Here is a 17,857-nt window from a genome sequence, read left to right as displayed (position 1 = left end):
TATGACATCCTCCCACCCCAGACGAGGACGGCCTGTTTTCCCTTCAGCCCTAGACGGTTGGTCGAAAAGAACAATCTCCGACAATCAGTCATCTCTCACCCACATCGTACCCTAGCCACGTCAACCTTTCTTCCATTACAGTCCTAGAGAGCGGTATTGAACCACATTTTTCATATAGCCTATTGTTTCAAATACGGTCAGTTAGCCGGGTACCCAGATCCATCCTTAAGCAATTTCGCTGGAAAACATTTAGCAAGTCTTCATCCTCTTCTTGGAGCGTCCACGTTTTAGAGCTATACTTGACCGATGTTACAACTGTAGCTTCTAATATTATAATCTTGGTTTGCAGACTTATCTTCCTATTCTTCCGAACTTTTTTTAACTGTGAAAAAACACCCTGAGCCTTGGCTATTCTACTTTAGACATCTTCACTGCTCCCACCATCTTTACTAATAATACTACCAAGGTAAGTGAAGCTGTCCACCTGATCAATCTTTTCATTACCCAACTTCACCTTTTCATCTTCACTTATTACTAGCCTTAGTGACTTAGTCTTCTTAACATTAATTTTCAACCCTGTTCTAGCACCCTGAACTCGCAAAAAGTTCATTCATTTTCCTCACACTTTCATCTAGGATGCTTAAATCATCAGCATAATCTAAGTCTAGGAGTCTTTTTCCTCCCCATTTGATTCCGTGGTCTCCCATTGCCTTTCCTGTGCTCCTTAAGACAGAGTCCATCAAAATGATTCATATAAAGGGGGGATAGAACACAACCCCGCTTAACTCCTGATTTGATGCAAAACCAGCTGCTAGCCTCCTTTCCTACCTTAACCGCAGCAGTGTTATTCTCGTACATAGCACTAATCACTTTGATGTATTTTTCTGGTATACCATACAAGGATAAAACCTTTACTAAAGCTCTTCTATCAACAGAATCGAACGCTTGCTCACTATCTTAAAAACTCAAGACCAAAGGTGTTTGACAACTCAGGCGCTTCTCAATTATTAACCTAAGAGTAAAAATTTGGTCAACACATCCTCTACCTTTCTAAAACTGCACTGTCCTTCTCTTAAAACTTTGTCTACGGCATCTCTCAGTCTAAAAAGTATCATATTACTAAGTAATATAATACCTACAGAGACCAGACTAATCCCTCGATAATTACCACACTCACTTTTATCACCTTTCTTATAGAGTGGCTTAATTAAGGTTTTCCTAAAAAGTTTAGGTACTTCCCCTTTTTCAAAAATCATATTCATAATCTTCAGTAACTTATTTCTAACCTCAGAGTCATCATATTTAAGAAACTCATTTACCACCCTATCAGCACCTGGAGCCTTATTTTTTAGTCCTTTTAGTACTGTCGCTAATTCCTCCTCACAAAACAAATCTTCCTTCACATCCAATATATAACAAACTTTTTCATTTTCCTCTATGTCTCTTCCTTTAACGCTATCTCGGTTAAGCAAATTCTCAAAATGTTCGGCCCATCTCTCTTTAGTTTTTTCCTTATCGTTAATTGTGGCCCCATTCCTATCTTTAACTGGGCCAAGTCCGCATTGACTACTCCCTCTCAATTTATTAACATGCCAGTACAATATTTTACTATTATGCCGTCTAGCTGCATCTTCCAGATCATAACTTAAGAGATCTTACACTATATATCTTTTAGTGGAAAAACACATGGTTATGTTATGGATAGAAAATGTATAATACATGTTTGATATGATGCATGTTAAGAAAATGGGAACCACTTTTCAGGGTCACAAAGATTTATATTTGATTTTGAAATTATTTCATTATTTAATCATATTGGCCTTTATTAGTTGAAAAGTTTTTACTTTGCTGTTCTTTGTACTTTATAAACATCTGCATTACTTCTCAACACAAAATATCGTGTATCTTGAAAACTGAGATTAACTTTTGGACTCAGATTATGTAGTGAAATGAGTTTTAGATTTTCTCAAAATTTGAGGCAAAAAACATTCCAAAATCTAGTCTGACATTTGTGTGTTTTATGTGGTCATGGCCCTGTGGTTTGTTTTTGTGTAAAATTTACTACATATATACTATATACTATATTTTCTAAAAGAGATATTCAGGCATTTTCGTGACATATAGCCTACGAGTTCGCCTTTCCAGATCACAACTTAGAGGCCTTACACTATAAATCATTGAATCAAAAAGCACGTGGTTATGTTATGGACAGAAAATGTATAAAACATGTCTGATATGATGCATGTGAGGAAAACAGGAACCAATTTTCAGCGTCACAAAGATTTTAAAATTAGTATTTGATTTTGAATTATTTGATTGTTTTAATCATATTGACCCTTATTATTTCAAAACGTTTTTACTTTGCTGTTCTTTGTACTTTATAAACATCTGCATCACAAAATATTTTGTATCTTGAAAACTGAGATTAACTTTTGCACTCAGATTATGTAGTCAAATGAGCCCCAGATTTTCTCAAAAGTTTAGGCAAAAAATGTAATATGACATCTTTTTATTTGGAAAGCTGTAAATTACATTCTAGAAGAGACAACATTGATAATCCATAAAACATATAACGTACGAGTTCGCCTTTTCAAATCACACATTAGAGTCCTTACACACTAAATATTTTTTCGAAAACTTTACCAACCTAGCCAGCATTGTATAGCAATGCATTTAACGGTTTATGGTTGCCCAAAACGGTCAACATAATAAACGGCTATGTTTACGAAAAAAAAATTGTTATGTTATTACCAGAAATTATGTAAAACAAATTCAATTTTTCAGTGTGATGAAGGGCTTATCAGTCCACGTTTTCTATATGCAAATATTAAGCCATACTGGAAAACTGTGTTTAACTCCACCTTTAATACCAATCGCTCTTATTTTCCGTCACAAATTTATATCCTTGCATTGGAATGAATAGTAAACGCTTTTATCAAAGTCCAGCTAAGAAGGGCAAAAATCCAAAACCAACACCAATAAGTGTGATTCCAAATCCCCAGAGCATTGCATAAAGCATCGGCATTTGAGACGCAGCAGTTGAATATATTGCAGCAATTATAGCACTTGTAACAGCTCCAACAGTTAAAGGGTTAATTACACCCATCAACAGTATAGGCAGAAAATACCATCTGAAAAAAAGAGGCATATTAATGAAAATAAAAGAAAATATTGGCCATAGGAGAAATTTTTCTAAAAAGAAGGAGAAATAAAAAAAAGTAATTTTTCCAACTGAAAGTAAGGAGCAACATTGAAACTCAAAACGAACAGAAATTATTTAGTATATGAAAGGGTTGCCCCCCTCCTCTATACCTTGCTCTTTAAGCTAAAGTTTGACTGTGTGTCCCAATTTTTTTAAGAATGACTCCTGAAACACAACGGCTGTTTAATTAGAATAGGAAGCTTTTTTAAAAGTTCTAAAAACTTTAGAAATTATTACTAAAACCAATGTAAAATTTGTCATTTTCTGTAGTAAGCTAGCCTAACGATTCAATTTTATTTTGGATTACACAGAAAAAAATACAGATTTCCAGCATTAGAGCAGCATTCTCAGAGCTTTGTTGGTAAGAGTGTTGCGGTCTTTGGAGAGCCAAAACCGAATGTCATATTGACCAATGAATCGACATTTCAGCAACGACAAGTGAAAAAAAAGAAAGATTTTACGCTAAATTTTAAATACAAGCTATCAGCAAACATATCTTAATGCTAAGTTCAAAGGGGGATAGGACAGGGAAGATGAAATTTTCCCTGAAATGGGACATCACTCCCCTGAGATTGGTTTGAAGGGTCTTTCTACCAGAAAAATCGAAATGCATTGTCTTAAATATACGCCTCTTCTGATTTAACCATTAAATTAAAAGAAAATAATTAAGTAGCCTAATTAATTAATAAGATAAAAAGTCACTTAAATTAACTAATTACTCTATTAAAGTAAGCTATTAAATTCAAAAACGCCAATATGAATTATCTATAAAATACAGGGAATAATGAAAAAATCGCAAAATTCCACGCCCAAACACCCTCCATATGAGCCAAAAAACTGGAAAATAATTAGCTGCATTACAAAACTTGACGGAAAATTGATTAATCTTTTGTATGTAAAAATTCGGTAAAAATAAAAAAAAAATACCTGAAAATAAAAACTCCTGAAAGCATTTTAGAGTGTTACAGACACCAGATAGAGATATTCTAGCTAATATTTATATTTCATATACATGATATAAATGATATCATTTATATATTTCATATAAATAATAGAACTGGTATTTCTATTTCTTTGTGGGATGAAAACATCCATAAAAATAATCAGATCAGAATGAAAAAGAAGCTCAGATAGTTTCCCCGGGTTCTTAAGCCAAACCTGAATTTTGTACTCCAAGATTCAACTTCCCATTTCCAAAAACAATTTCTAAAGATTCTTTCAAACCTTTTAAGTGCAGAGATTTGTCGTGAGAGGTTGAAAATACCTCCCCATGCCCTTATGTGGGCTGTAGATCAATTTCTAAAATTCATTCACTTTTTGTTCAAAACGGTAGCCAGTCCATGAAAAGTTGCGAACAATTTAAAAAAAAGTCGGGAACAAAGAAAAGTTGGGAATAAATTCGATAAATTCTTTCTAATGTTATAAGTAAAGAATAAGTGGTCATGAGATGTTGAAAATACCTTCCAATACCTTTGTTTGGGGCGCAGATCCGCTTCTAAAATTTTATTCATTTAGTATAAAATGTTAGCCAGGCCATTAAAAGTTTCTGGAGGGGGAGTAGACGTAAAGTCCATTTAGAGACAATTATTAGGACACATTTATTTATTCAAACTGACATTATCTATAAACGACGATATTTAATTGTAAGAATGCACAGAAACACCCTAGATGCTGTTAAAATAATAATAATAATAAAAGAAAATTAAAATAAGAACACGCAAACAGTATATAATAAACACGCGAACATTTTTGTTTTTACAATTTAAATAGGTGATTCTCGTCAGCTAGCGCAACGATAATTATCATTGCTCTTAATTATCGTTTATTTTAGGTACCGTAATGCTATTTTTATATGCATTCTGTCTATACAATATAATAAAATGCAGCTAGCCGTTCACAAAGTCCTTAATAACAACGGGTATTATTTTATAAAACAAATAACTAAACTAATCAAGCTAGAAACGTAAAAATGTATTCAGAGTGATTTTGAAACCATGACAATGGACATAGGTAATAACACAAAAAAAAAATTAACAAAAGAAGGAAAGGTGAAGTCGTGATAAGGAGTGTAAAAGAGCCAAATGCCCGAGCGAGCAGAGAGAGCCAACAAAAGCCAGCTCTTTTGATTAATATATTACAGAGAGAAGAAAGCCACTGGTTTTTTTTTTTTAGCCTGAATCTAGTAAAGGAGGAACAACGACCAGCAATTCCAGCAGTAGTGTTTTCCCCACTTGTAAAAATCAGAAATAAAGCTAATTAGTCTAAAAGATGTATTGTAGATGCAACTTTTGCTCCAAATGATTTTGTAGAAAGCAAAGGCTAATCAATAGATATTTTCATTTATACATAAATTGTCAATCTTATACAATTTCTTCGCATTTTTTGGGATAGTGTCAGAATTAATGTTTCTTTCCTAGCACCTTCCTTTAAATCCTTTTTACAAGGCTCAATGATCTCATCCATACTTATCTTCTTTGCTATTGTTTTTTTTTTTTTCGTTTTCCTTTGATTCAGTATTGCCTGTAGAAAGTTTCTTTTATTACAGGCTAATTCTAGATAATGTCACTTACAGTGTCTTCTTCATCCACTGGAGACAAAGGAGCCATGCGAGCCATGCTAAAAGGCGACTTTCCTCGGCTATCACCAACGGGAATTGTAAACCTCCAATTTACGGTTTTAAACCAGGATAAATCGAGTAGCTATCTCAAAATTTGCATACTATAGCATTTTTGCCAAAATTGGTATTTAGCAGCTCAAAATGATCTATTTTGTTACTGAAAAGGACAACCAGACGTTTTCATTTCCATTGAAATGAGCCCTCTCCCGATGTTTGACGACCACTGGTTCAATGAGATACCAATGGGGAAAAAAAGAACAAAAAATGTGACACAGGTTCTACCCATGCAAAAACTCATTTTCCTTGTTGTTCAAGGGGGGGGGCTGCAAACCTTCAGGTAAAGATTCTCTAAAATTAGAATTTCGATAGTTTACTTTTTATTTCAATTGGATCTCATTCTAATGCTTTCGGGCTCTTTTCTAAAATTCACAAAAAACAATTCTCCTAATTACAAATTACTGTTCAGTTGGATCTACATGAAAATGGCAATCGACAAAACATTGCTATATCAGAAATATTTATCACAAGACAGATTCTTTAAAACCCAGTTTTTAGTTTAAGCTACTATGGGCTGTAGTTTGCTCATAATGCAGTCATGACATGGGTAGTTGATGAATACCCATGGAATATGCCCACTAGGAACTTTAAGTGGCTAGTAACTTTAGCGAAACTATTAATCTTGATAGAAGAGAGAAGGGTATAAGAAGTTTTTAGTGATAGATCATAGGCAGAGCAATAGCGCTGCCTAAGTAAAGAACGATGTTGGCACAATGTATTATTTTTTTTTGGGGGGGGGGGGTTTCTTGGTCTTAGACCAGGGCACTTCGTATCGAAGGAATTGTCATAGAAATTTCGAAAAGGGCTCATTCGATTGGAAATTGGAGTGACTTGTGCCCTTTTTAATAGTCGAAATTGATTGGAAGGCAACTAACATCCCTTCCACGCCCACCATTTCCCCAAACAAATTAAATCAGAATTTTTAGATAGCCATTTTGTTCAGCGTAGTTTAAAGCTCTAGAAATTAGGTCTTTGAGGATGACATCCCCCCCCCCACAAACCCCAGGGCAAGGGTTGTAAGTTATGCCCTGGGGGCATATAAGATTTATTAAAGAAAGCGTCGTCGTAGAAACTTCAAAAAGGGCTCATTTGATTGGAAATTGAAATGTCTAGTGTCCTTTTTAATAGTCGAAAGTGATTGGATGGCAACTAATACCCCTTCGACGCCCACCATTTATCCAAACATATCCAATCAACACTTTGAGATAGCCATTTTATTCAAAGTAGTTCAAAGGTCCGGAAATTATATCTGAGGATGAAACTTCCCCCACCACCCTCAGGATAAGGGTTGTAAGTTATGCCCTGGGGGCATATAAGGTTTTTATTAAAAACTTTGTCGTAGAAACTTGAAAAAGGGCTCATTCGATTGCAAATTCGAAGGGCTAGTGCCCTTTTTAATAGTCGAAAGTGATTTGAGGGCAAATAATCCTCCTCTCACACCCACCTTATCCCCAAACACAACCAATCAAATTTTTTAGATAGCCAGTTTGTTCGAAGTAGTTAAAAAGTTTGGAAGTTATGTTTTTGAGGATGATAACCCCCCCCCCACAGCCCTCACGGCAAGGGTTTTAAGTTATGCAAATGAATGAAAAAATACAAATAAATGTACATTGTCAGTTTAATACATATACTGATATTTAGTAATCAAAATATTAATATTATTTGATTTATTAAAGTTATAAAAGAAAAACATTTATATTTTTTTCAGTAAAATGCAAATTATGTTCTGGCCTTGGGAAGGCATAAGGGTTTTGAGCCTTACTCATATTAATTTCTGCTCGTTTTAAGTTTGACTCGGTTATTTATTGTAATTTCTGTTCGTTTTGGGTTTAATTTATTTATCGATGCTGATTTGTGGTAGTATCACGCTTGGTAGATTATTTGATTTTATTTTTGCTCATTTTTGGTTTAAAGGAGTTCTTTACTTTTCTTTGAAAAACTTATTTTGTGAAAAAGTTTTTTTAATTAATCTTACAAGAATAAGAGCAAAGTACGAAAAATAGAGAAGGCATTAAAGTTTGCATCAAGGATTTGTAAAATAGACACAAAGGATAAAATTGCCAAGGATCTTTAAGATCCAACCAGGGGTGATCATAGTAACAAATTGTTACTGCATATTAAGAAATTATAAGGAAGTACTCGGTCCGGACTTGTCCCATTAAAGATGGAAACGGGGTCAAAGACTAGGAAAGTGTTAAGGAGAAAACTAAAAACGCTGTAAGATGGGCAGACAGCTCTTGAGAATGTATAAACCGTGACAAAGTTGAAGGAAACAATAAGAAAGAATGAAGAAATGTTCCATAATTTGGAAGTAACGGAAGATTTATTTTGCCAGGATTACAGACGTTAGTAAAATGATTGACAAATAGCCTAGTGTGACTTCGGTAGCTGACGCCACAAATTAGCTTTTGAAATATTGATATTACAAAGTTAGAGACAAGATACTGAACATTATGAGTATGGTTTTTATTAAGGAAAATTACCCAGGGATTTTATGAAAAATTTAGTTAAAACCTTTTATAAAAAATGTGATATAAAAATGTAGTAATTACCCAGGCATTGACTAGATTTTCATAGGAAGCAAACTACTTATGCTGCTGCTTATAAGACCTAGACTACGAGAAGGACAATTTTTATGAGAAGAACAATGCGGTTTTCAGAAGGAGAGACTTACTAAGACTTAGTTCCTCCCATGCCGGTTTGCTCATAAGACGATAACGGTACTTTTCCACGACGATCTCTGAAGAGATTGCGGCCACAGGCGAAGCAAAGATGTGCCCACCATTGTAGCGTCCCTCTCTAGACATCAGACAAGCGGTGCTTTTGTCGTCCACGCCTTCTATGCTGGGGGGAACCCAACATCAAACATCATGAGGGAGCCTGTCATCGCTCATACGGACCATATGACCCCATTACCACCGTCTAATACTTCGAATTCTCTTAACCCTCAATGGCTGCTTTTTTTCACGTATTGAAGTGTTTGTAATCCTATCAGACCAGTGGATACCCAGAATGCGCCGTAGGCAATTATTTTTGAAACCTTGTATTCGTTTTTTAATCTGTTTTGTCAATGCCCATGTCTCGCATCCATACATTAGTACAAAGAGGACAAGGCTATTTAGGAGTCGGAGCTTACTAGTTCGTTCAATGTGGAATCAGGAGCTAAGCAGGGTTGTCTCCTTTCCCATTTATATGGATTATTTTGAAGGATTTTGTCTTAGGGAACACAGAGAGGCCCTAGAAGAACAATGCAAACAGGAAGGCAAGGCTCTCCTACACTTAGATTCTGCACATGATTTGAGTGTCCTAAATAAAAATGCTAGCGAAGTGGATGAATTTTAGGAGGCTTCGAGACATCGGGGTGCAATAATAGTTTTACAATTAATGTTAAGAAGACTACATCTCATAGACTAGGATAGCTAAGATAAAGAAGTGATGCTAAGTGACAAGAAAAATGATAAAGTTGAAAGCTTCATCAGAGTAGCTATGTTAACAAGGATGGTGGATACAGTGAAGATGTAAAAGTAGAATAGCCAAGGAGGCGGGTTTTTTCGCAGTTGAAAAAAAGTTTAGAAGAAAAAAGATAAGTTTTTAACTAAGAATAGAATACCAGCAACTGTGCAAATGAAAGTAGTCAATTTTGGCTCTGAAATTTGGGCGCTTCGAAACGTTGACATAGTACGCTAGGTAAAAGGTTTTCCAGAGGAATTGTCTAAGGATAGTACAGGTACCCATTTAACTGACCGTACATAAAACAACTAGCTTGCCCGTCTTGCTTTGCTGCAATCGCAAAAAAGAATAGATTCTAGGAGAAATCCCCCTCAGTAGATCCTCCTTTCAAAAAACTTCTCTCAGAAAAGGCCCCTTCTCTCAGTTGGACAAATAAAGTCCAGAATATGTGAATAATGTTAAAGAAAGCAACTGTCCAGTTTTGGTGATCAGGAGTCTCTCATTTCAGTCAACGCAAAAAGTATTAAGTAGTCTTTGGGAGGAGGGAGAATTTTATAGCAAAACCTTCACAAAAGTGAACTGAACAACTTCTCAAAGATTCTTGGCGATTGGATGAACAGTGTAGTAATGCATACAGGACACAGACATATATTCGATTAAGATGATTAAGCCACTTTTTATGGTTTACAGGTTGCCGAAAATTGTGTTTTTTAGCTGTCCATCTGGGGCTAAGTTGAAAAGCAGATTTCCCCCAAACAGTGTGGGAAAGAGTGCATGCGAAAAAAGGGTTGAAAGGAAATCAAAACTTTATGGGATCAAAGAGTGAAGCTTTGGACAGATCAGAATGGACCTGGGCCATGCGCAACTGTATTGGTCAAGGGTGGCTTAGTTCTGAAAAGTGTTGTTAGAATCAGAATTTGTTGACCAGCCCAAGCGGGCAATCTCTACCTTTTTACAATATTCGTAAGTTATTTGCATTTTAGAGTCGAAAATGACACTTTTTTTATATAGCAATACCCAAGGCCTTATCTGAGTGGTAAGCGCTGTGGACTTGAAATCCTGAGGTCAGGGGAGTAGAATAAGAAGTACCATTTTGCGTACGCCCCCGTACCAAACAGGTTTTTCTGATAGATATTCTATTCTACTGGTCATTACACTCTTTCTTTGCCAAGAGGAACGAGTATAACTTGTTTGGTTATTATGATTTGAATATTTTTAGTTTAAATCAGTTGTCATTCATATTTAATTTTATTATTAGGTTTTTTTTTTTTTAAACTTGGATAATAGGTTTTTAAACATAATAATAAGAACCTTAAACGCATTCCATTTTTGGAACTAGGATCGAGATTGTGTGATGCTATAATCCTGGTTTCTCTTCATGGGTTCATTAATAGAAGGACTAATGTTTTTGAAAAGGGTAATTACTTCTTTAGTTTGCGAGATTTGTGAATTTTTTGCGAAAAGATATTTGCGTAAAGGTATTGCGATGGTTAAGAATGCCTCACGGGTAATTAAAGAATGGGATGCTTGCATCAGCAATACAAAGAATAAGCTCAGATACTTAATAGATTTGACGCTTACAAGAGACATTGCTAGAAAGTATTCAATAGCTTAATTGAAAAGTAACGATAGAATGACATTGTGACTTGACCTAGCTATACCTCGCCGATGTCATCTGTATAATCCATAAGTAACGTTTGAAAAATATTGTCAGTTTAAAAAGAAATGGCTGAAAAGTGTTTTGAGGGGGATGGGTTGCATGGAGGGGTGAGTTGCATGAGGTTTCAGTTAATGAGGAGACAGTTGCACGGGGGGGTTCGATTATACAGGGGTTCAGTTACACGGGGGATTCAGTGGCACGGGGGTTGAGTTAAATGGGAATTGAGTTCCACGAGAGTAGTGCTTTGTCGTGGTTTAGCCGTGAGGTCCCTTACCACAACCCCAAAGGGATCCGATACCCCCCCCCCCAACCCCCAGGGACCCCCCCCTGGTCATCAGAGGTTCTCTAGGCTCCCAAAGGGGCCCGTGGTTTACCTTGTAACTTTTACATTCTCTTGATTTTCAAAGTTCCGTTTGAAGGACTCTGTTGTTTTAAGCCAGTGTGATTTTTTCTTTACATGGTGTTCGTTCAAAAAAGCGAGAATTTCTGTTAAATAAATAATTCTTATATTTTTTCCGTTCAATTGAAGGCGAGGATTTCTGTTAAATAAATAATTGTTATACCTTTTAAAATGACTTCACGGGGTTTGAGGGGGCTCTGTTGTTTTAAGCCGTTTGATTTTTTCCAAACCCAAAATGTATTTTTGTTACATGCTAAATTTTGCCCCTTTTTTTCAAGGAAGCGGATACGTGCAATAGCCCCCCTTCTGAAAATAAATCAAGATTGAGCGAATGCTTATGTGTGTTCAAACTAGTACACACATTTACACACATGTATACACTTTGCTAGAATGTATTCAATAGCTTAATTGAACAGTAACGATAGACTGACATTGTAACTTGACATAGCTTTACCTCGCCAATGTGATCTGTATAATACATAAGTAACGTTTGAAAACTATTGTCAATTTAAAAAGAAATGGCTGAAATGTGTTTTGAGGGGGATGGGTTGCTTGGTGGGGTGTGTTGCACGAGGGTTCAGTTACAGGGGATACTGTTGCACGGGGGTTTCGGTTATACAGGGGTTCAGTTACAAGGGGGATTCAGTTGCACGGGGGTTGAGTTAAAAGGGAATTGAATTCCACGAGAGTAGTGCTTTGTCGTGGTTTAGCCGTGAAGTCCCTTACCACAACCCCAAAGGGCTCCGATCCCCCCACCCCAACCCCGAAGTAACCCCCCCGTCCTCAAAGGTTCTTAAGGCCCCCAAAGGGGCCGTGGATTACCTTGTAACTTTTACATTCTCGTGATTTTCAAAGTTCCGTTTGTAGGTCTCTGTTTTGTTTCGGGGGTTCAGTTACAAGGAATACTGTTGCACGGGGGTTTCGGTTTTACACGGGTTCAGTTACAAGGGGGGTTCAGTTGCACGGGGGTTGAGTTAAATGGGAATTGAGTTCCACGAGAGTAGTGCTTTGTCGTGGTTTAGCCGTGAGGTCCCTTACCACAACCCCACAGGGCTCCGGTGCCCCCACCCCCACCCCGAAGGAACCCCCAGTCCTCAAAGGTTCTCTAGGCTCCCAACGGGAACGTTGTTGACCTTGTAACTTTTACCTTCTCTTGATTTACAAATTTCCGTTAGAAGGACGCTGGTGTTTTACGAGGGGTCAGTGAAAGAGGATACACCTGCAAGGATGTTTCGGGTATATAGGGGGTTAGTTACAAGGGGAATTCAGTTGCAAGGGGGTTGAGTTAAATGGGAATTGAGTTCCACGAGAGTAGTGCTTTGTCGTGGTTTAGCCGTGAGGTCCCTTACCACAACCCCAAAGGGCTCCGATCCCCCCACCCCAACCCTGAAGGAACCCCCGGTCCTCAAAGGTTCTCTAGGCTCCCAAAGGAACCGTGGTTTGCCTTGTAACTTTTACATTCTCTTGATTTTCAAAGTTCCGTTTGAAGGACTCTGTTGTTTTAAGCCCGTGTGATTTTTTCTTTACATGGTGTTCGTTCAAAAAAGCAAGAATTTCTGTTAAATAATTAATTCTTATATTTTTTTCGTTCAATTGAAGGCGAGGATTTCTGTTAAATAAATAATTGTTATACCTTTTAAAATGACTTTACGGGGTTTGAGGGGCTCTATTGTTTTAAGCCGTTTGATTTCTTCTTTACATGGTGTTCGTTTCAAAAAGCGAGGATATTCCGTGTGATTTTTTTGGGAAGTTTAATGAATTTATTAGTTACCGAGAGTTCAATGACTCCTCCCCCTCAATGACTTCCAGGGGTTTTATGACTCCTCCTCACAATGAATTCAGATGTTTTTAGGACTCATCCCCCTAGCCATAACTCCATTCAACCTTGAGCGAAAATATAAAAGTTTGATGAAGTATTTTTCTGCTTAAAAACTAAATTAATAACTTCCAAGATGATAGCTTTTTGTACATAACTTAAAATGTCAAAATATGCTTACAGTCCTAACAATTACGCTCTGTGATTGGTCAGAGACACGATGTGACTTTACAACTGGTATTCTATGACCGGGTATTGATACTACCTAATCTATTGCATGTATTAAATCAGTATTTTTTACGCAGTGGAACGATAAACACATAAGTCATATCTTTAAAAAAAAGTGAAGATGGAGCATTTTAATAAAGTGTGTTTACATAACAAGTTTATTGCAGCATTGAATGCTGACAAAGAGAAGTATTTAAACTTTGAAACAAGTACAGGTGGTAGCACTATTGGAAATGTATGCATGCATTGTCATGACAGTAAGGAATTAAATTTCTTTGGAATACCAAAAAAATTCAACTCTTATGTTGGTGGTTATGCAAGATTGAGATCTCCAGAGATGATTGCACTCAAAGAGAATGCCAACATAAAAATAATCATTGATGATAGAGGAAAACTCCTTGCTACTGTTGCAGGTAACACATTACCTACTGATACATCCAATCGTCACCTTTCGGGTATTAGCATTCAATGGAAGATCAATAAAAGAATGGCCTACTCTTCTACTAATATCGTAAACTATATCTTGTCTACGTGCCGAAACTGTTACCTGTGTAAAAATAATGTGATAATAGACAGTGAAATTGCCAGAAAAATAAAAAAAGCATTGTCAGAAAATATCACTATGGAATATAAAGATGAATCGATGAAAAACAAAGCACCAGCAAACGTTAATGCCATTGATCAAACAGTCATTGAACCAAATAATACCAAAGACGAAAAGCATATTGAGCCTGTTGATGAGACACCAGTAAAAATTGTGTATGACTCAAAATGGAATAATGATTATTCTACTGATTACGAACTAAGAGAAGACAATAGCTATAATATCAAGAGAGAACATGGTGAAATATTTTATGGAACAGATTAAAAATGTCCAAAGTTAATCATTGATATTAATAATGTATCGTAATAAATTTCTTTTATTAATATTCTACATAGCATTATTTCATTAAAAATATATTATGCATTACATTGTTATGTGTTCATTATTTTTAGAGTACGCTGGCATATCAAACGTTTAGAATGTCTAATAAAACATCGGATATGTAAGAAAAGTAATTTGCAGGCATGTAATGTCATACACATGGGAAAAAGCTATTTTTTGAATTTGCCTCCTGGATAAATAAAAAAAAAGAAATTTCATTGAAAAAGTTATGATTAAACTCTAATTAAGAAACAAACTCTTTCCTGAAGTTACATCATGGCTGCACAATGCAGAAATTTCATTTAAGAAATTATGAAAAATTGTAAGTAAGTAGCAAATTCTTTCAAAAATATGTTAATACGTTTAAGCAATAAATATCTTTAAGCTTAACCCGTCTTTATTCTTTAGAATAGTTTTAATCATTTCATTAAATTATGAAGAAATTGTAAGTAAGTAACAATAGCTTTCTTGAATTCGCTTCCTGGACACAATACAGATATTTAATTCAAGAAATCATAATAAAATCGCAAGTAAGTAATAAAGTCGTTATTCTTTTCACCTATTGGATACACAATACTGAAATTTCATTCATGAAATTATGAAGGAATTGTAAATAGGTTACACACTCATGTTACCTCATGGATACACAATGCAGAAATTTCATTTAAGAAATTATCAAAAATTTTAAGTAAGTAGCAAATTCTTTCTTGAGTTCGCCTCCTGGGTAAATAAAAAAGACAGTTCATTAAAGAAATTATGAAAAAATTGTAAGTAAGTAGCAAATTCTTTCTTGAATTCACCTGCTGGATAAACAAAAAAGATATTTCGTTCGAGAAATTATGACAAAATTCCAAGTAAGTAACAAACTCTTTATTGTTTTCATGACTTAGATACAAGATGCAGAAATTTCATTTAAGAAATTATGAAAAAATTCTAAGTAATTAATAATTTCTTTCTTGAAGTCAGCTCTTGGATACACAATACGGAAATTTCATTTCAGAAATTATGAAAAAAAAAAATTTCTTTATTGAAGTCAACTCTTGGATACACAATACGGAAATTTCATTCAAGAAATTATGAAAATACTTGTAAGTAAGTAACAAACTCTTTTTATTTTCACTTCTTGGATATACAGTACAGATACTTCATTCAAGAAATTATGAAAAAATCGCAAGTAAGTAACTTTTTTTTCTCTTTATCAAAAACAATTTTCAATTAGCTACACGATGTAAAAATTTAATTCAAGAAATTAGGAAAAAATTCTCAGTAAGTAACAATTTCTTTCTTGAAGTCAACTCATGGATACACAATACGGAAATTTCACTCAAGAATTTCATGACATAGATACACGATGAAGAAATGTGATTCAAAAAATTATTAAAAAATTCTCAGTAATTAACAATTTCTTTCTTGAACTCGTCTCTTGGATCCACGATACGGAAATTTAATTCAAGAAATCATGAAAATATTTTTAAGTAAGTAACAAACTCTTTATTGATTTCACCTCTTGGATATACAGTACAGATACTTCATTCAAGAAATTATGAAAAAATCGCAAGTAAGTAACTTTTTTTCTCTTTATCACAAACAATTTTCACTTAGCTAAATGTTGTAGAATTTTAATTCAAGAAATTATTGAAAAATTCTCAGTAAGTAACAATTTCTTTCTGGAAGTCAACTCTTGCATATGCAATACGGAAATTTAGTTCAGGAAATTATGAAAAAATTGTAACTAAGTAGCAAATTCTTTCTTGAATTTACATGTTGGACAAACAAAAAACACATTTCTTTCAAGAAATTATGACGAAATTCTAAGTAAGTAACAAACTCTTTATTGTTTGCACGAATTAGATATACGACGTAGAAATTAAATTCAAGAAATTATTGAAAAAATCATAGTCTAAGTAGCAAATTGTTTCTTGAATTCACCTGTTGGATAAACAAAAAAAAAATTTCTTTCAAGAAATTATTACAAAATTATAAGTAATTAACAAACTTTATTTTTTTCACTATTTAGATATACGACTTATAAATTTAATTAAATAAATTTTTAAAAAATAAAAATAATAATTATAAAATTCCTTATTTAATTAACAGTTTTTAAACAAAAAAAAAAAAACAAAAGATATTTCGTTCAAGAAATTATGACAAAATTCTAAGTAAGTAACAAACTTTATTGTTTTCACGAGTTAGATATACGATGTAGAAATTAAATTCATGACTTTATGAAAAATATTCTCAGTAAGTAACCATTTCTTTCTTGAAGTTAACTCTTGGATACACAATACGGAAATTTCATTCAAGAAATTATGAAAATATTTGTAAGTAAGTAACAAACTCTTTATTAATTTCACCTCTTGGATATACAGTACAGATACTTCATTCAAGAAATCATGAAAAAATCGCAAGTAAGTAGCTTTTTTTTCTCTTTATCACAAACAATTTTCACTTAGCTACACGATGTAAAAATTTAATTCAAGAAGTTATGAAAAAATTCTCAGTAAGTAACAATTTCTTTCTTGAAGTCAACTCTTGGATACACAAAATACGGAAATTTCATTCTAGAAATTATAAAAAATATTTGTAAGTAATTAACAAGCTCTTTATTTATTTCACCTCTTGAATATACAGTACAGATACTTCATTCAAGAAACATGATTAAACACGTTTTGAAACTGCATGCTATTTGTATGCCTTTCCTTGGCATCTTTCCAAACGAGAGGGGAGTCTCCACTGCTCCCTACAAATTGCAAAAAAGTGAGCAGTACGAATACTCCACTTTTTCAATCAGACTGGTTTTTTAGGGACCAATCGAGAGAGATATGCAATGTCGTCATAGCTTTATTTCATTTTTTTAAGGTTCATTTAGACGAGGTTACGTGCGCGCACGTAACCTCGTCTAAATGAACCTTAAAAAAAAAATGAAATAAAGCTATGTCGACTTTGCATATCTCTCCTGATTGGTCCCTAAAAAACCAGTCTGGTTGAAAACGTGGGGTTTTCGTACTGCTCACTTTTTTGCAATGTGTAGGAACCAGTGGGGAATCCCCGCTCGTTTGGAAATGTGCCAAGGAAAGGCATACAAATAGCATGTAGTTTCAAAACGTGTTTAATCACGTTTCTTGAATGAAGTATCTGTACTGTATATTCAAGAGGTGAAATCAATAAAGAGCTTGTTACTTACTTACAAATATTTTTTATAATTTCTTGAATGAAATTTCCGTCTTGTGTGTATCCAAGAGTTGACTTCAAGAAAGAAATTGTTACTTACTGAGAATTTTTTCATAATTTCTTGAATTAAATTTCTACATCGTGTAGCTAAGTGAAAATTGTTTGTGATAAAGAGAAAAAAAGCTACTTACTTGTGATTTTTTCATAATTTATTGAACTAAGTATCTGTACTGTATATATAAGATCGTAAACTAATAAATATTTTGTTACTTACAAAATTATTCAAAATTTCTTTACTAATATGTAAGTTTTGTGTATAAAAAATTTGACT

At 34.4% G+C, this 17,857-nt stretch overlaps 2 protein-coding genes across 2 annotated transcripts in view; both read right to left on the bottom strand.

Annotated features, from left to right (window-relative positions):
• LOC148947200 (mucosa-associated lymphoid tissue lymphoma translocation protein 1-like) overlaps positions 1–2,890 on the bottom strand; it is an 84,865-nt gene extending 81,975 nt beyond the window's left edge. Inside the window, exon 1 of the mRNA XM_089096929.1 lies at positions 2,752–2,890. The gene's annotated coding sequence lies outside the window, so the exon portion shown is untranslated. The remainder of the gene's footprint in view (positions 1–2,751) is intronic.
• LOC148947199 (transmembrane protein 170A) overlaps positions 2,495–17,857 on the bottom strand; it is a 53,266-nt gene continuing 37,903 nt past the window's right edge. The window contains exon 3 of the mRNA XM_089096930.1: positions 2,495–3,131. Coding sequence (XP_088953056.1) covers positions 2,936–3,131 — 196 coding nt within the window. The 3' untranslated portion in view covers positions 2,495–2,935. The remainder of the gene's footprint in view (positions 3,132–17,857) is intronic.

The sequence above is a fragment of the Artemia sp. Qi Xiang Cuo genome, chromosome 11 (genome assembly GCF_049724085.1).
Source record: "Artemia sp. Qi Xiang Cuo chromosome 11, ASM4972408v1, whole genome shotgun sequence".
Lineage (NCBI taxonomy): Eukaryota > Metazoa > Arthropoda > Branchiopoda > Anostraca > Artemiidae > Artemia > Artemia sp. Qi Xiang Cuo.
The sequence above is the reverse complement of the archived record's forward strand: the minus strand, read 5'-3'. Positions and strand labels throughout refer to the sequence as shown.